The 19,530-nt window shown below is 39.2% G+C and overlaps 2 protein-coding genes across 2 annotated transcripts in view; both read right to left on the bottom strand.

The window, feature by feature from the left end:
• Window positions 1–18,039, bottom strand: part of prr13 (proline rich 13) — a 116,420-nt gene extending 98,381 nt beyond the window's left edge. Inside the window, exon 1 of the mRNA XM_078283506.1 lies at window positions 18,029–18,039. The gene's annotated coding sequence lies outside the window, so the exon portion shown is untranslated. The remainder of the gene's footprint in view (window positions 1–18,028) is intronic.
• On the bottom strand, window positions 3,468–16,576 carry soat2 (sterol O-acyltransferase 2). Its single transcript, XM_071922700.2, has 15 exons — window positions 16,495–16,576; window positions 15,516–15,574; window positions 15,155–15,294; window positions 14,198–14,251; window positions 13,443–13,550; window positions 11,818–12,100; window positions 9,773–9,848; window positions 9,285–9,369; window positions 8,741–8,786; window positions 8,171–8,300; window positions 7,565–7,662; window positions 6,836–6,934; window positions 6,372–6,507; window positions 4,857–5,002; window positions 3,468–3,518 (listed from the first exon to the last, which is right to left on the bottom strand). Exons 1-15 carry the CDS (start codon window positions 16,574–16,576, stop codon window positions 3,468–3,470), a joined length of 1,593 nt encoding a protein of 530 aa, XP_071778801.1.
• Window positions 18,040–19,530: the final 1,491 nt, after the last annotated feature.

The raw sequence follows: 19,530 nt of genomic DNA, 5'->3' as shown, positions 1-19,530 counted from the left end.
AAGCCTGATTTTTGGACATAACTTCATAGATTTTTATTTGACTTGTCTCACTAATTTGATTAACTATTCCCATGGTTGTTGCTTTTTTGTTATAGGAATACTACTGTGATAAAAAAAATACCATAAAGTACAATAAGATTACCATAAATTCACTACACTGAGAGCCATAGACGCATTATTAATCCCTATAGGAATGGTGTGGGAATATTACACAGATTTTTATTTTGTTAGGGATAGCTCGCTCCACCGAGGCTCTGGCTCTCTCCTGTGGCTTTAAAATAAAAATGTAATGGTAAGCATAATTTTAACATGGATGCAATTAATGGTTTTTGTGCCCTATTGACATTTTTTGGTGAACTCATAATTAGTTTACCCTCAGCCCTCATGATGATGACTTTGTCACACGGATCTTTGGCCGAAATTTAGTTCAATTCTCCCTCAAGCAGGATTGGATTACATGCTCCTTCAAATCGCACGCTTCCTTTCTCACATGTCACAAGCTATAAAGTCACTGCTTTCATTTTATCAGTTTATTATGTAACAGCTTGTGCGTCACTGAAAATGTCTCCACCTCTAACATTAGTAATCCTACCTAAACACAATTTTGAATCAGTGTTGCTGCCAATAAGTATGTCCAGCAATATTTTCCTATACACTTTGGCATCCCACTATGTTCACCACATTTTTTATCCCAGTAAGCAATTTAAAGCCCTGCTGCTGGCAATATTTTCCATCTTCACTGCCTAAAATGTTTCCTGTGTATCATGGCCAAGTTTTAGAGGGGTTGGAGATGGGCAATGTGTTTCCTGCAGCAGGGAACTGGCGCTTCAGCTGTGACACGATTAATGACGTTCACAGGAAACAAAAGTAAGGGTTTTATAAGAAACAAAATGTATCATGAATTGGTCATAGAGGTAAAAATACATTTTTAAAGAGACCTACTGGACAAAGCTGTTGATTAAACAAAAGGCCATTGAGTGTCCGCTTTTGGAAATTCCAGCTTAAACGATTGCATGAACAAATATAAGAAATTCTAAAATGTTCATCTCGATGTTCCCTGGTTTCTAGAAGAGAGAGAGAGAGTGTGTATGTGTGTGTGTGTGTGTGTGTGTTTGTGTGTGCATGTAGATGTGCGTGTGTTTGTTTAAGTGCATGCGTGTGCGCACGTTTGGAATCACAGCTCTGGGAAGCTAAACAGAATCACCTGAAATCACCACTGCCTCATGTTGTGTGTGGTCTTCTGTGGCCTTGCTCTCTGTACGCTCTGTGGAACAGAGATACTGGCATCAACGAGCCTTCCTGTTGTCCAACCTGGACGAGAGGATCTGCCAGATCAAGGTCTTCCTGAACAGAGCCGTGCCGAGAGAGCAAGACCTTGCTGGAATGGCAAACCAAAAAGTCTGTATGGAAATGGATCCTGACATGGACAGTAGTGCAGTTTATTCTCTATTCAGCATGATGACGTCTGTGTATTGGTGATAAGCTCATTTCTCATTTCTGTATTCAACATCCCCACTGGGTTTATGGCAGTTTGAGGAAGACAGTAACCCACAGTCTCTTATTACCTTCACTGTCCCTTGTCAGTAGTAGAATGGCTATGTCCTTTTGTCTAGTTAGTTCTATTCCGTAGTTGAAATCATCTACTTACACAATGATACATGTGCATGGCTGAATTTATACAGCGACATAACATACATGATGTTTGATGTCCTACAGATCCCTATGTTTTCCCCCCGTGTCGCTTGTGCATTGATGGTCCTGGTCATATGAGGTTAAAATCAAGAATGCACATCTTCCACCAGTACCAGTTCACTGAGGCATCCATGCAAGAGCTTCAGGAGCAATGAGAGCGATGCGGCAGATGTCATCTCATTGGATCAGCAACATGGAGAAGTTGTCGGCTACATCTATGGCTGCATCCAACGCCTGAATAAAATATGTCACAGCCTCTCTGATGTTGAAGTCAGGGAGATGGGAATGAAAAGGATGGTGAAAAGGAAATGTTAAATTGAAAAAAGAACTGCTGGATTTTATTTCAAACCAAAACTGTAAAATTGAGCCCATGCATTTGATAAAATGAATCACATGGAAGAGGATTAGGGTCACATGAAATATTTATTTGAGTTCTGAGATTAATCTCAGAATTCTGAGAATAAAGTCAAAATTCTGAGTTGAATCATTCTGGGAATAAAGTCAGAATTCTGAGTTTAATAATTCTGAGAATAAAGTCAAAATTACACTTTATTCTCAGAATTCTGAGATTAAACTCAGGACTCACATACATTTTTCACATTCTCTTCCATAGAATCAATATCAATAATAGTCCCAACTTAAAATGTATTGATGATGCTTGCTCTAAAATGACCGGTCATGCTGTGCCTCTCCGAGCTCCTATTACAGTGTGTCAGTTTACACAGCATTACATCACTAATGCAAATACTGTACCAATGTTAATCCTCTTCTTCCTGTATGACTTCATAGGGAAGTCGCAGGCAGACAAACACAGGCTTTGTGGCAGAGTGATAAGACACTGCTCAGCCTGTGGTTGGTTAGGCAGGTACCTGCTGCCCCACCAATCCCTGCCAGCTAAATGTGAACCAAGGCAGGATTAAACGTGTAACGCACACTGCAGGCTAGGTGACCTTACTGTGGCAAAATGTGGCAACGCCTGTTATGTTAATCAGTAATTTGACTTGGCCTTGAGTGAAACCTTTTCTTCATGTGAAGCAATACTGGCTCTCAGGTTAAGGTTTCTGCAGAACTTGAAATCACTTCCCCTTTCTGGCTTTGCAACCACCTGTAGCCTTAATATAAATATAGCAGAATAGAGGGTTGTTATTATTAAAAATATAAATAAAAGAGCATGTGAATTTCTTTTTTCTTCTTTTCCCTGCAGGGACGTATAACGGGATGCTCAAGGCCAGAGTTGTTCACAAAGCTCTGCACAAGATAAACACTGCTTGTTAATTAATGGTTAATAGTTTGCAAAAAGTATGATGATCTATCAGCACTCAATGAAAATTCACTCCATTACAATAATTTAATTTTATCTAAAGTCTACAAAGCCTGAATTATTAAAAACTATCATTAGTGCAAATCAAAACATAATACTGGACATAATACAGTAGTGACAGACATAAGGATAACATGACATCAGAATAACAACATAAAGATAAGAAAGCCAGTCACATCTTGAGCCAAAGAAATCTTCTTGACACATTAAAAATAGAGAGCAGTGTCAATATTGCTTTATATCTGCACAAGTCTTTCAATTTGTCCTTCCTTCCTTCCTTCCCTTCTTCCTTCATGGGGAAATAGATGCTGGGTTTGACTCTGAGTGTAAAGTAAATGGGCCATTTGATGTCTAGTCCATCATGGCTTCTGAGCTCCATCTCTTCTCATTTCGCCCCCATTCCTCCATCCCTTTGTTCCTCCAACCAAGGAGAAAGGCAGCTGTCACCGCAGCTTCAGTAGCTGCAGGACCAAGATCGAGGCGTCACCAGCTCCCAGAAACTGTTCTGTTGGGAAAGATCAGAGTTTGTCCAAATATTAGTACAGCTCATCCCCTCCTCCTGGAAACATATCTGTAATCCCTTTATATTAGTCATATCTTTATGACTTAACATCTATTTATTATCAAGTAATAATCGCTTTTTATGAATGCCATTTCTATTTTTAGATAGCAGTTATCTGCGTTAAACTGTTGTGTGTGAATGACGCCACTGGCTTTGGAGGATACCTTAACTGGGGCTATACAGAGATTCAGTATAGTGCAAAGCGGAGTAAGTACGTAAGTATATCTCTGCCCATCTGTCATGCAAATCCATGGGCTTCACATCTGTGGTTTCATCAAATGCCTGGAGTTGGACAGGGGGGGTGGGGAAGCTTTTTCAGGATGTAATGCATGCCAAATCTTCTATAACTTCTAGTATTCAACACATGTGACTATGCAACATGGGGTTAAGTGTGTAAATTGTGTGTGTGTGTGTGTGTGTGTGTGTGTGTGTGGGTGTGTGGTTGGTTGTGTAAGTGCAAGTGTATGCGTGTGTGTCTGCATGTATGTGTAATAACACATGCTCATGAATAACTGGAGATAAGACGAGACAGACGAGGAAAGCTGGGATGATGAAACAGGGAAACTCTGCAAGGGGTTACTTGTTCAGCAGTCAGATTAATCTGGTTACTAGTGTATGTGTGATGTCCAACACTAAGCGTATGTTGAGTGGGCGAGACGGAACAACCCGATCGTGGATGTACCCATTTTTTTCTACACTGCAAAAAATGACAAGCTGTCCAGTGATTTCAACTTGTTTCCACACCTATCAAGCTTATTTCATGATGTCATAAAACAATGAAGGAAATCTTGAAACAGGAAACTTTCTCCAAAACGATTTCACTTTTATCATGTAAATGTCCTGAAACAAGTTACATTATCCTGAAAAAAAGCCAAATTTGTTGAAAATGCAGTAAGATGATTCACTAAAAAAAAAAAAAAAAATAAGCTTGATAAGTCTGGATACAAGATAAAATAACTTAACAAGACAGTTTTTGTGTAGATATTTAGAGTTTATTTGCCTACCAACCTATTTATCCATTTAAGTATTTCAGAAAGTGGGGTCAAAGCATCCCCACTTCATTCTAGAGTGCAGTGCAAGCAAACCATTCACAGCTTCATAATTAGCTGTCACATACTGTCTGTTCTGGGATCAACAGCTCAGTCAATCTACTTAAGAGTGGAAAAAGTGTCTTTAATCCCATAAAGGAAGACATTAATAAAGCCAGCAGAGGGTTGACTGTGGTATCGCTCCATTTGGCCTTTCAACCACCAGCAGAAGTGTCGGAGGTGCGGTACGTACCCCTGTCCGAGGGCAGTGTATCTGGGCGTACCACTCCTGGCAGTACAAACACACCTGGATGCCCTGACCAATGAACAGACACGTCCACATGATGATGTTGTACACAGGACTCTGTCGCTTGTCATTCATGGTAAAGTTGAACACCACTAAGAAAGGACGACAGAACGGGGAGAGAGTTGATGAGTGTTCTTGTTGTTGCTGATGATGAGGAGATTTTTTTTTGTAGCTCAATCTGTAGTTTAAGAGAGACAGCAAGAAAGAGAGATGGTGTGAGATGTGAGGGGTTTCCGTTATCGTGGAGAGGCACAGAGACAGAAGCAGAAACAGGGAGAGTCAGCGAAGCAAAAAACAAAGTGTCAGATGACTACTGGTTGAGTCCCAGGGGAAAAGGAAACAATACAGAACTGTACTTTCTTTAAATATAATCAAAACACTCCTCCTCTGAAAACAATGACTGTCTGTTACGGTGAATAATTATAGGTTTTAATTTTGAATGCTTGAAGGCACAGTCCAGGACATAAAGGGTGACATTCATATATTTTCAACAACAAGCCAGAAATAGACGAGACAAGCACCATTACCAACAACAAACAGATCAATCAGATACAGAGGTTCTTTACTCTGGAATTCCCACCTTCATTTTGCCACCCAATAGCCTCCTCCAATGTAATGTCACACAATCACACACACTCACGCGCACACACACACACACACACACACTTAATTTACTTGTTTTTTGTTTGTTTTGTTTGTTCATTTTTTCATTTTGGTAATTGTTGTTTCCATTATATACATCATATAATTTTATTTTCTCTGTGAGGTACTTTTATAAGCCCACTTTCCAGCACATGCCATTTTTTTTTTTTTGTATTGTCTTTATTGGGGTTTTTTTCTGTCATGGTGCGAATAAATAAAACCAAAATACCCAAACTTCAACAAGGGTAATGGTATTGTTGAGAAAGAAATGGAAAAGTATCTATATTAAGCAACGTTCCTATATGCTCACTTAATATGTAACCTTTCACCCATATTTACACCTTAAGTGCCTAAAACTCAAGAATACTGAATCTGCTTCGCCATTATACGTAAGATTAAACTAAAATCCCAAATCTCATAGATAACATTGACAAAATAATAACTTATTGTCTTCTAGAAGAAGGGGGTCACCTCTTATTACACATCTCCTTAAAGTACTAGAACTATAATTATCATTGGTTGTTCAGTCTTGTTCATATGACCTTTTGACCAATAGCTTTATTATATTCTTTATTATATTCTATCTGTATTACATACATAATGTAATACATAATCATGAATATTCAACATTCATTCAAAACTCTGTGTAATCAGTTTTCTTCCGCAGTACGAAGACAAAATATTGTTGTCTCCTGAATTTTTCCCTAATTTGAAAGGGAATGTATGTCATCATATTTTCATCAGAGGTCAGAGTGCAGGTTCCCCTCGCCACGCAGCGATAATCTCCGTTCGTACCCCAAAACTATGTGCATCCCTCACCTCCAAAGACAGCGAAGAGGAAGAACATGACGGGGTAGAAGAAGCCGAAGCCCATGGTGAAGGCGTACTCATGGACCACGGCGGAGACGATGAACACGGAGAGCATGGCAGCTGTACGGAATTTCCTTTTGGACAGCTGCAGGGATCAGAGAGAGAGAGAGAGAGAGAGAGAGAGAGAGAGAGGTCACCGCCGGGTTCAGGGGTCACGCCGGTTCAAGCAGGGAATTTGTGTCACTAGAATTACAGGGCAAATGTTAACTACTATACATTTCCCCACGTGACACACTGCCTTGGAAATAAAGTGTCCTTCTGTTGATTATTCTTAATCCCTTGGCTGTCCTGCCTTTTCCTTTTTTTTCAGAGGTAAACCCAGTGAGATAATAAGGCTTTGATGTTTTGTTTCGATTTTTAGTTTGGGTCTTATCAGCATTATTAATGTATTTTATGTTTGGCACTTTGCTCACCCAGAGGAAGTCTCTGTATCCGTAGTAATAGAGCCAGTCATGAACCACTACATTCCAGGTACGGTAGTAGTTGGCAAAGGATGTGGAGTTCCACCAGTCCTGGAAAACCAGCAGAGAGGATAATGAAGTCAGTGTGAGTGGATCAAAATGGAGACAGAGCAGAGTAGAGTCATTTTAAATCCAGAGGGAGGCGATTTGTTTAACAGCCAGCAGTCAAGATAAAAAGTGCACAGCTGTACTCTACACCTTTAGCTGTAAAAAAACAAAAAAACAAAAGCCCTAGTAAAAATATAAGAATCAAGAATAAAGAAAGTGTGAGCCTGCTGCAGTTAAATAATTCATATTGGTAGTTATTTTTGAGTTATATTGATGAAAACCAGAACTGTATGGTATTGTACAGGGCCTGATTTCCCCAAAGATTCCCCATTTGTCTGTTTGCTTACAATACAACGAAGACAACCTTAAAATTGAACCCAACCCCAGCAACCCCATGTCTTTCATATAGTTGATTGCATAGTGATACCGTATACCGCACTGTTACTGTGCAGTGTTTGACTTTTGGTTTGTGTTTTGGACTCAGGAAGAACACCTTTTACTGACAGTCAGGCTCTCTGTGTTCAACACTTTGGCCTCATCCTGGGTTCAACAGTGATCCCTACGCTCGTCAGAAAATATTGTGTTTTACAGGAAGAGGCCATATGCCACATGGTATCGACCCAAATCACACACCTTGTAGAACATTCTGTCAGCGAAACGCAGCAGCTCTCCAAAGAGGTTGAGCCAGCAGTGGAGGAAGGCGAAGAAACACAGCAGGAGGAGCATTATACCTGAGTAAGTGATAGAGGGAGAGAGAGAGAGAGAGACAGAGAGAGAGAGAAGGTTATAATGGACATTAGTTTTCTGGGCACTGCTCCCAGCTTTCTCAGAAGTATTGTAACTTAAGTCTAGTGCTCTCATGTCAGCACTTACTCAAACAACCACTCACTTAATAGAGTAATATGAAACACGTCAGTCTTTGACCACCATTATCTGATAGCATGATAGCATCCTTAATCTTATCATTGACTTATAAAAACACTAGAGACTAGTTTCCTCCAGCTGCCCTATTAAGTAATACATTAACCTTCACTCACCCATACAGATAAGAAATATGTTAGAGTTGATTTAATAGTACTATGATACAGATGAAGCCACAGCAGAACTGTCATTTATTACACGCTTGCTGACGCACCTACTGACTTCCTTCCAAGAGGAATTGCTCGGAAAATCTGCTAAAAATACAGAATCCATGCAAGGCGGGGGCACAGTTCATGCAGTTAGGCAGGTAGAAAGTACCTGGTAATGTTGAGTGGAACAAGGCTAGAACCATTGTCCGTTTACTGAAAGGCTGGTTGGTCTCGTTTCTGAAGACGGGCACACAGAGACGCACCAGGATGAAATAGCCATAAAACAGGCAGCCCAGGATCTGCCAAAATGCATGGTGCAGTGTTAGGAAGAAGTAAAAACCATTAAGTAGAAACAGAATTATATAATGTTACAAAAAAGTGACAGTGACACCCTAGAAAAACAACAACAACAAAAAAAAAAACACTTAAAGGGACCATACAGTACAGAAAAAACATACAAGACTTAACGCTGGAAATTTGCAAGATATTGATGTGAAGTAAAATATAAATGATTAAGCATAACGTTATTATGCTTGGAGCTTTTCCAATGTGGTTTATGATTGCTTCACATTATGGCACAATATGCAAGTGCTATAAACAGCTATTATCTCATCTAGGTCAAGAACCCAACATGGCCTACTTAGTCAGATTACATTCCACATTCCAACCAAAAGATGGAGAACAAGTGCGGAAATGGCTGAAAATACAGCAATGCAAAACAGACAGAGATTCATCTTACCATGCCAGCAGTAACACCGACATAATTCCATCTTATATGAGCATTCCTGTGAAGAAAGAACAGGACTTACTTACTTCAGAAATGTATATTGTAATACTTAGTGTGCATTATAGGTAAGTGGTAAGTAAGTTAGTAAGTAAGTAAGTTAAGTAACTGCTTTTAACTGCCTTTATGTCCAAGACTAATATTGACTATCTTTTACTTTCGAAGGTTCTTGCATTATGCATTTCTTTATTTGTCTAGGTGGATTCTGATTCTGTTTTGATGCTTTTTTTTGAAGAAAAAAGAAAAAATCACTAGCCATACTCAGCATTCCAGCAATTTCATGGCTTTGTGATGCAAGGATAATGCGAAATCGTTTTTAAAAATTCACTAACGTGTTAAAATATGTAATAATGTTGTCATATGTCATCTCTACTTTACATTATTTCACACATATTAAGAACAGAACGACATGCAAACAGGTTCCAAAAAAAAAAAAAAATGGATCCGTGAAATGATGACCACACTTGAGAGGAGAGGTCATGTTGTCATTACGTCCTACCTAGGGTACGATTCCCTGTAGATGAGAGTCGGACAGAAGAGGAAGTAGAGATAGCTGGAGAGTGTGGGGAACCTGGGAGTCTCTCCTGAGAAGTATAACAAACATAACATTCAATTAGTAAGTATGACCCTCATAGCTATAATATATTTTCTGTTTAACTACACAGTAACAGTTTTACCCAAGACGATTAGGTGTTCTACTGAGGCCATTTCTCAAGGAAACCTGTGCTGCACTGAGTCAGCATTACCTCCACGTTTCTTAACTTTACCAATATGAAACCTTTATAGTAAGACCTCGGGGGGCTGTATAGAAATAATTTGTCTGATACAACTGCATTCATTGTTAGTTTTAACTTCCCAACATGAATCATTAGGTAATAACCTGTGTTGTTCCGTTTTAGTCATTTTTCTCCAGAGTCTGAGAGTGTCACTATGAGTAATGATTCTGCCTGAGGAATAAATTCACCTTGCTCTAATACAGTACAGTACCTTCCTTTGGCGTGCTCTTCATAATAACAGGAACAATTTCTCTTATGAGGGAGTAGCTCTTCATCAGGAATCGAATCTGATAAATGAAAACAAAAATGTAGGGTTATTATGTGGGACACAATGTATTAGTAATCTACATTTTTATATTGTCTGTATTGACTGAATTGCCAATGCTTCTGAAGTTGTTTTGTAGTGTCATGTGTAAATGTCCTAAATATTTAATGAGGTTTTCTCAGGTTTTAGGGACCTGTTCTGTTCTGTTCTGTTTTTGCATGTTGTCCCAATGGTTTAGGAGTTATTTATATGTTTACTACTTCTGTAATGAACTAGGAGGAAGTCCAAGAAAAGGAACTGTGAAGCAAAATAGGGCAGATGGTAGCACAATTTAGTATGTCGGAGAACTGGTTGGTCATTTTAACTGTTTCATAATTGGACATAAGGCATGACGCATCATCAATCTGCATACCGCAGGGAACCACATCATACATTGGACCATTTTAATGGCTACAATTAAACACGTTTATTTTTCAATTATTTATTAAAATCATTATAAGCCAGTGATTATCTGCAAGGGGGAGCATTCTTCTATCGATATCATGGAGATAATTACAAATGATTGAACAAACCCAGGTCAGATGAGGATATGTGACAACTGTAAATCAACAGATCAGGACTGGGTTTCCCAAAAGCATCTTAGCACTAGGATTATCTCACTCCATCGAATGGAGCTAAAATGATACTAAGACGGTTTTGGGAAACCAGGCGCAGTGTAATAAAGAGGATGAGGAGGCATTACAGTATGGGCCCATGGCGTTCAACCATTGGCTACACTGATCTGCTGTCAGTCTGGTGGGTGTCCAGTTGGAAGGCTCCCATCTCTGGCCCAGGGAGCTTTCCTTATCTCAGTGTTGCTGCCAATGCCAATGAAAGGCTGCGTTTATAATTCAGGTGGATTACAGGCAAATGTTATTTAAGGCTACAGGGCACTTAGAGTATTTATCTAGGACATTGTTTCTTTAGTTGGCAGGAAGTTAGAGGAAAGTTTCACTGTGTTCTTCTAAAGGTCATTTCAACATTGCATAGTAAGACATGGCTGTTTCATACCTGCAGCAGTGCTGGCACGTTCACATTGCAATCGTTTGGCTGTTATCGTTTGGCTAACACTTGGATTATGCTGCACGAGCTGTTTAGAGAAATTGGATGGTAGTTACATCCTTACTTTTTGGAACTCTAAACAACCAGGCCCCGCCCACTTCAACTGTTTAGGAGAAGGCTGGTGGATCTGCAGAGGCAAACTCAGTGGTTGTATTAACGCCAATGGAGTTTTGACTGATATGGGGATGAGTATAGTGACAGAATGTTCATTTTGGGGTGAACTGTTACTTTCAGTTGTTTGCACAAATTATGAGATTGTGTTTAATCGACTAGCATCACAATTACACTCAATGCATACAATAAATAACACACATCAAAATAATACATCACATCTTTATCGTGAAAGCCTTAGAGTTGGAGACTTAGGAAAAAAACACAATTATTGTTCTCTCTGGCCAACCTATTTGTCACTGTAATCCAAGACTTTAAAACAAATGACATATGACATGTAACATCTTTCTACTCCAAACTGCTGATAGATTAGAGGTGTTGTCTGTGTCCATGACAGTCACAGCTAGCAAACATGTAACTAGTGCTAAACTAGTTTTCAGTTGTGTATGATAGTTTGAAAGTTAGTTTGTCTGAAAGTTTACAATGTTATTCATTACCCTCTTAGTTGGTTCTACTTTTGATTTTGTCCTAATGCCTATTGTACTTCCTTCTTGTGCATGTCGTCTTTCTCTATTCTATTCTACTCTATTCTATTCTATTCTATTCTATTCTATTCTATTCTCACTGGCTGTTGTCTCTTCTTTTCTATCCGTTTTTCTCTCTCTCTCAAATATGTTTGTCTGTTTTTCTCAATTTCTGTTTCTCTCTCTCTCGCTCTCTCTCTCTCTCTCTCTCTCTCTCTCTCACACACACACACACACACACACACACACACTCACCTGTTCCAGTATGACAATGAACCGTGAGGCTGGGGGCAGCTGGTTGTGCACGACCACATAGATGGGGAACAGCCCCAGCACACAGGTCTGCGCGGCGGCCAGGGCCAGGCCCGTCCCCAGAGACAGAGCCGTCTTGGAGGGGACGCTGTGGTAGAAGGCCCCCCACACCGCCAGGGTGTAGTAGGGAACGGCCAGGGTGTAGCCGAACATCAGCGTCCAGGCCCAGGTGACTGTCCCCAGCTTCCCGAAGGCGTAGAACAGCAGGTCGAACTCCAGCACCAACCTGAGGATTGGGAACACGACGTGACAAAGGAGAGTGATCATTTGGAGGATAATAAGTAGTAAGTAGATAATAAGTACGTTTTCTACCCCTTCATTTTCTATAAAATATATTGAATAAAAATAAATAAACCAAGGGAACAGAAGACAGACAAAGGATAGGAATGACTGAAAAGAATAAGAACTATTAAGATAAATCATTACATAAGGCAAGGCAAGGCAAAGTTTACTTATGGAGCACAATTCAAAGTGCTTTACCAAGGTATATAAGACATTAGATAAGAAATAGGATAAGATAAATAAAAAACAAATAAAAAGAGATAGTAAAGTGTATAAAAAAGAGAATAAAGATCAAGTTGCATAGGCAGTGTAGAACAAAAAAACAAAAACGTTTAAAAGCAAGTCTAATTATTCTTCAGAAGAGATTTAAAAGATTATACTGATTTGAATTCCTCTGGCAAGTTGTTCCACCATCTAGGAAAGTAATCAGTAACATTTTGAAATCAATTATACAACTGACTGGCAGCCAGTGTGAAGACGCAGAAATTAGAGTGGGCTATTTATTTGGCACCAGCTGAAGACGGGGGATTGAGTTTTGAATGAGGCAGGTGTAAAGGGAGTTACATCAGTCTAAATGAAATTATATAAAAGCATGAATGGCTTTCATAGTTTAATGCATATATTATTTTTCCCATTACACTCTCCCCTCAAACCGCCCCTCTGGTGAACATAATACAAAAGATTTAAAGCATTCACTCAAAATTACAGTACTATTTAGGTTACATCATATCATCATCATTACATCATAGTCAATGGGAGATTTGTTCAAATCGAACAAGGCTGCTTGCAAGTCTGAAATTATCGTTTTCATCACCTTATCAATATTAAAATCTTTGGTAACTGATAGAGATGTATTGAATATTTTGTACTCGGTGAAATTGCCCGCTGGCACTTGTTCCAGTGAGAACCGAACCCGCAACGGTGCATTTGTAACCACCAACCTAATCATTACTGTGCTGCCCAAAGCAACAGCAGAAACTCTCAGAAGGATTGATTGCTCTATCTATCTATGGCCAGACGAGCAGAGAGGACAGGAGGGAGGGAGAGAGGGAGGGAGGGAGGGAGAGAGGGAGAGAGAGAGAGAGAGAGAGGGATGCAATAAGGTTTAGCTGGAGCAAAAGAAGATAAGAAGTGAGCAAGGACTTTCTGAGGCTTCAGGGTAATTGAGTTTCTGTTAGACTTGGTCTGGGGTCATACAGTTTGCAACATGTCAATGTCATGAACGCACACATGCTTACACATGCACATACACGCACATACACACACACACACACAATCTCACAGACCTGCCCTGGTCAATGTAGTCGACAGCCAGTGTGCTAAGGCAGAAGATGAGGAGCACAGCTATGAACATGTGGTAGATGGTCCTGATGTGGCTGATCTCAAACAGCTCACTGATGAAGAGGGGGAAACACAGACAGGATCAGGAAACAATGTCACAAAATTTGCTGTGTTGAATGTGTTTATTGTATTCATCTTGGACGTCTATCAACACTGCAAAAAATCTCCATCTTAACAAGTCATTTAGTCTATTATTGAGTCCTAAAATCGTAATTTTCTTAAAATAAGGGAAAGCATCTGCCAGTGGGTTGAGATAATTTCACTTGTGTTCCAATACAAATGAACTTGTTTCAAGAATTTGGAGATTCAATTGTCATTTTCTTGATAGCGGTGCAGTGATCTGCCTTATTCTGACTTGTTTCAAGATATTGACACTCCCTTCTAGAAAATTCTGAAACGTATCTCACCTCATTGGCAGAATTTTTCTCTTTGTTTAAGAAAAATAAGGTTTGAAGGCTGAACATGAGACTAAACAGCTTGTTAAGATGGATGTTTTTCGCAGTGAATCCGAAATACACACACACACCCTTAAGATACAAAGCCACACAGAGCCACAATATACGGAAATGTTTGAGAGATTATGGATTATCTGAATGATCCACGTTGTACATAATCTGTAAGATTTGTATGTACTTGATACATAATACGTGTTGACACAAACACTGATCTCTATTATAGACTCAGTCAGTCTCATACGTACTCCAAAAGTGATGCCCTGTCCATAAACACTTTGCCATCCTCCATTCTGTGGGATCTGAAACAAAGCACACAGACAGTCAGACAGACAGATACACACACACATATTTTACTGTGCTGAATGAGAAGATAAAGATATCTAGTGTATTGGCAGCCATAATCCCTCCTGGTGCAGAAAGGGGGGATTAGTTCTGTATTGGTATTCTTAATCCACTTCTGACGTGTCCATACTGATTTTTATGTTATCAGAGCTGGTCAGGGTTAAGTCTGCAAACTGTCAAGTACGCAGCGACCTTTTTGGGCAGTAGCTTTAAATCCTTGGTGTATAAGTGAAAACATAGCATTGAAGCTGTTACCAAGCAAATGCCCAATTCAATTTTATGGATAGATTTGACAGAGTTGTCCGTGTCACTTCTTTAGGATCTAATTTTAGCACAATAATAATATTAAAAACTTTATTTGAATAGCACTTTTCTTAAAACAATTACAAAGTGCTTTACGTACATAAAACCCACAGAGACAGTAATGTAAAAGTACCACAATTAAAATAAAGTTGAATAAAAAAGAATAAATGAATAAATAAATAAGTAAATAAAAAATAGATACACAGATACAACTAGAAAACAAACACAGATACAACTAAAAACAGATAGAATTGTGTCAGTGCCAGTGAGTAAAAAACAAGTAATAAAACGAGAAACACAATGAAGTATAAGGAGCAATTCACATAAAAGCCAGTCTATAAAAGTGTGCTTTTAGGAGGGATTTAAAAGATTAAACTGAGGGGCTAGGTGCTCTAATAGAGAAAGCGCAGTCACCTTTAGTCTCGAGTCACAAGTCAAATGAGTTTAGTTGCCTTGCCATCTGCCATTCAAATTCAGGTTAGTGAGAAAATGAATGTACATCACTGGGCTAAAAACGCACAGTTGGTCTGTCAAATTTCCCTCCTGGTCCTCCTCACCTGGATGTGTGGCTTTTTGTCATCTTTCCATTAGCTGTATGGTTGTTTTGTGTGAAGGGCTGGACAGACTCGGTCAGGGCTTCATCTAGTAGGTTGCTCAGCTGACCATGGACCTGCTCCAGGATCCTCACCTTCACCTTCTACAGGAGAGGACACACATTTTGTTTGTGTTTTCTCATCTTTTATCCACATTTTGTTAGCTCTACACACCCTCAGCTCCTCCACTTTCACCTTCTACAAGAATGGGACAGAGGAGAGACAGTATGGCTAAGGGACAGTTAGCCAAGTTAATCCCCTCGCTGCTGTATCCGTTGTACATTAGATAAGGCCCCAGGTGCTGGCTGTAGGAGTTATGGCTTACCTGTGCATGATTCTGCCACTGTCTCAAATCTTCTGCCTGTACATGATTATGGCTCTCACCTGCAGAGAGAACAACATAAGATACTTAAATTGTTTACCAATAGATTAAATGTACTGTAGATCAGTGATTCTCAACCTTTTTCATATCAAGGACCCCTAATTTAGTCCACATTAGAGCCATGGACCCCCATTTAATGAGATTTTGTCTCTCAGACGCAAATCTGAGAATATTTTTTATTGTCAGATATGATTTTGTCCAGAATTCAATGACTATCTGTATTATAGGTAGAGAGATAACAGTAAAACTATGATCAAAATAGTCATTCTTCTACATTCTCTAATTGTGTTAACTTCTTGTAAATGAAATAATGGTGAAATTTAACAATTCATCAATTTGCTTGGGACCCCCTGGAACCTCTTCAAGGATCCCTGGTGGTCCCAGACCCCACGTTGAGAACCACTGTTGTAGATGTACTGTAAGATATTAAGTGTTCACAACCGAACAGGAAAGTTATGAGATAAAGACGGACATTATTGTATGTCATGTGATAACGATTTACTGCATATCTGATCATTTAAGAGAACCAAAAATACTTATGAGTCTGTAAAACTAAATTATGAAAAACCCACACTCATATTCCTGCAATCCCACATATTCTCACTGTTGGATAAAAACCTTGTATCTCCAAAATGGCAACATTTCAAGAACTAAGAAAAACAGCCTTGTTTTCAGCTTGACCACCATGAATTTTAGAGTTTCAGTGGGTTTTGAAAGGGCTGGATAAGCAGCAAGGGTTGTATAAGCATGTAATCCTTCAACTGAAGTGACGAGGTTTTCACATGACAACAGCGATATATTCTTACATGTGGTAGAGAGCAGGATTTTCTTAATGCATTTTTTCCACGATACCACCTTTCTAACACCTATAGCTACGGTATAGCTATGTTTGAGAGTGTGAATATCTTTTTATTGACCCTACCATGACTGGAGATCTCGTCTGACTGAAGGGCCTTGATGTTTTTTCTGTGCCACAGTCCGTTAGGTGACTCTGCGGTCGCCATGGTTTCCCCGGTCTGGGACACTACAGGTAGGACCGTCTACTGGGCCCCAGGTGGAGGAACCTGTACATATACAAGTTGCAGGTTAGCATCACACACACAGTTGCGTCCCAGGGGTTAAATAATGATAATTACCCCATAAACCCTTAGTGTTTCCATCATGTTGGCACCCCTAATATACACTGATATTTATTGATATTTATCTTTTTATTCATATATGGGTGGGAGGACTTCAAAACACTAGGTCAGCCCCTGTAGTTAATCAAGTGTCCCATAGCCTGTCAGACAATAGCCAGCCAGATACTTGCCAAACTAGCCAAAATCTTTATCACTCCATTATTGCTGAGTGCTGAAGTTCCAACACTGGACATTTGTTCCCCAAAATTAGAAATATTGGCATGCAGTGGAGGCACAATCCACAGAACTTAAATAGAATGGAACTTGAGTCAAGTTCTGTGGCACAATCATAGGGAAGGTTAGACTCTCACTCAGTAACACAAGCTTTATACCATCTAACTATGGTGTTAGAAATCAATAGCAAACTTTTTCTGACTGAGTTCAAATCACTGGATCTTAAATGATAGATTGGGACCCTAAATTAGGTCACATGCCTACTGCTGGCAGGTTGCCTTATATGACAAGAAAAATCAATTCTTGATAAGCCAAGTCAACAAGCTTACTAGCTTGAATCCCAAGCTGAGAAAGTGTGCAACCCTCTGATCTAAATATAGGAATATATAGGTCAGATGTCTTTGAACGGTGGTTACCTAGAGTGCTTTTCCAAGACAGGAGTGCTATCACCAGTCATTGCAGCTTAAGCTATACAATGTAAACAAATGATAAACCTGGTCTACCTCTCTCTCTCTCTCTCTCTCCTGTGGAAGTTGACACACCATAGATAAGGTATACATGGGAGAGAGAGACAGAGAGAGAGAGAGAGAGGTGTATTAGAGTGTGGCGACACAAACCCAAAACATGTCGGTGCAGAGAACAAAGAGAGGTTGTGTCAATAGAGTCCCATGAGGAGAGATAAAACGGCACTTGGATGACTGAGAGTGACCTCATTTTGTTATCCATGTCGCTTGATCACTCCTCAGAGTTTCTCAGGAGATTTGTCAGCGGCAGATGAGCTTTGCATTGCTTGATTGTCTTGATTGAAGTTTCTTCTCTTATCACTGTCCCACTTGCAGCCTCTCTAACGTTTCACTCACTTGCCTATGTTGATCAACTGAATTACAAAGTAGAAGTTTTGATTTAGGAGTAGTCATTCTCTGTAATAATGTCTCTGTCATAATGAATCAGTTGGTCTCAAGAATAGTTAAAAGTTGATAATTCCAGTAACTCCTTTTTGAATTGAATTTTGCATTGATATTTAAAGGCCTTCGATCTTAAAAATCAATCTTGTTGGTCTTGTTGGTATTGACCTTGACAGGAATTGATCAAGTCAAGCGTCAAGATCCTTTGAACTCAAGCACTCCATTCCCAAGAAGTCAGTCAATTCCCTTTCCTGTTTTTGACTGTTGATTCATTTTATAGTCTTTCTCAGCTAAGATGCAATGATGAAATAATTCTCACAGCTGCAAGGTATACATGTTACCGAGTTCTGGGGGTCTTAAATTCTGTGAGGATGTTTTTATTGTTTATCTGCTTCACTTTTCATGAAACAGTAGCAGAAACTGTGATGTACAGTAGCAAGCTGTAAGGATTTGCTGAATGGTATCCAAGGTCTTGAGGGACTTTTAAAAATGATAATGAATATTGACCAGTCTTACTGTATATTAGGCTTAGACAGATATTATTGTTTGCCAATAAATCAGACCAATATTGGCCTTGTATTAAAAATCAGACATTTGCAAGTCAATGATGTCCACCACTGATATGATGTCAGTTCTTCCCTGACCACAGCTAGTGAATATGTTCTTTTTTCTTTTTTTTTTGACCATAGAAATCATTCCAGTGTGGAACGGGAGTAGCTGTAAAACCTGCAATTAAATTTTCTTTGCTCATTTTATTTATTCATTTAAATCTTCAATTATGTTTTTGTAAATTATTCTTAATTTAAATGCAGTAATTTATCCCAGAATTTCCCCAACCATGGAATAGGTGGGGTGTGTCACCCTGCCATCGGAAACTGCCAACCCACCTAAAACAATTACATCATCCTGGGTTGGTTTCAGTTTAGAGTTTTAGTGTCACATGATAATCTAAATGCTGTTTCAAAGGCTTTTCCACCCAGCCAAGAATACAATTCTGGTAAAACACTGAATCCTTGCCATTTTTTTTTGTAATTGTTTGATTAAAGATACTGAATATCAGCACAAACTATCTGCTATTGGCAGCTTCAGTACAACAATATTCATATCAGCATTCAAAAACCCAAATTGCTCGAACCGTACTGTATATATCTTTAAGTCCTTGGTATAAATCATACAGCATGCCCATCAATACTCCTCTTAACTAGCTATATCTGCATTATTTATCAAACAACATTTGTCCCATGAGTGTAATACATATCAGATGAGTACTGAGTGTGCACACGGGTTAAGTATGTGCAGAGGAACGCAAGTAATAAAACCCACAGAGCTGTAGAAATCATGTCTTATAGGGTCAAAGCGCTTCATTTTTGTCAGGAAGAAGGGAAAATTAGATTTAAAAAAAGTAACAATCATGATGCTCTGCTGTGCTATCCAGAGGTGAAAGCTGTGTTAAATTGAATTGTTACAATGGGTGTTAGTATATAAGACATCTTCAAGGTTCATTATATTGCAAGTCATAGTATTGGATGGAACGAAAAAATGCTGTTGACTGGATGTTGTCAGGGAAAACAAGAGAATCATTTGTGGTCACAGAACTTCACATTTTAAAACAAACCATTGAAACTTGCTCGCTGGCATTTTTTCAGTTGAATGGTGTAAAATCCAATCAAGTGAAAATGTAAGTGTATCTTATCTGCCCTC

This window comes from Centroberyx gerrardi, chromosome 5 (assembly GCF_048128805.1).
Source record: "Centroberyx gerrardi isolate f3 chromosome 5, fCenGer3.hap1.cur.20231027, whole genome shotgun sequence".
Lineage (NCBI taxonomy): Eukaryota > Metazoa > Chordata > Actinopteri > Beryciformes > Berycidae > Centroberyx > Centroberyx gerrardi.
This window is presented reverse-complemented; position numbering and strand designations above follow the sequence as displayed.

What these genes read in the sequence shown, in the direction of transcription:
- soat2 (XM_071922700.2), bottom strand. Translation starts at nt 16,576, where the DNA reads ATGGCGACCGCAGAGTCACCTAACGGACTGTGGCACAGAAAAAACATC. An exon ending in TACAGGGAATCGTACCCTAG is followed by an intron (nt 8,787 to 9,284) that starts GTAGGACGTAAT and finishes CTTTCTTCACAG; the next exon opens with GAATGCTCATATAAGATGGA. An exon ending in CTGACAGAATGTTCTACAAG is followed by an intron (nt 6,935 to 7,564) that starts GTGTGTGATTTG and finishes CTGGTTTTCCAG; the next exon opens with GACTGGTGGAACTCCACATC.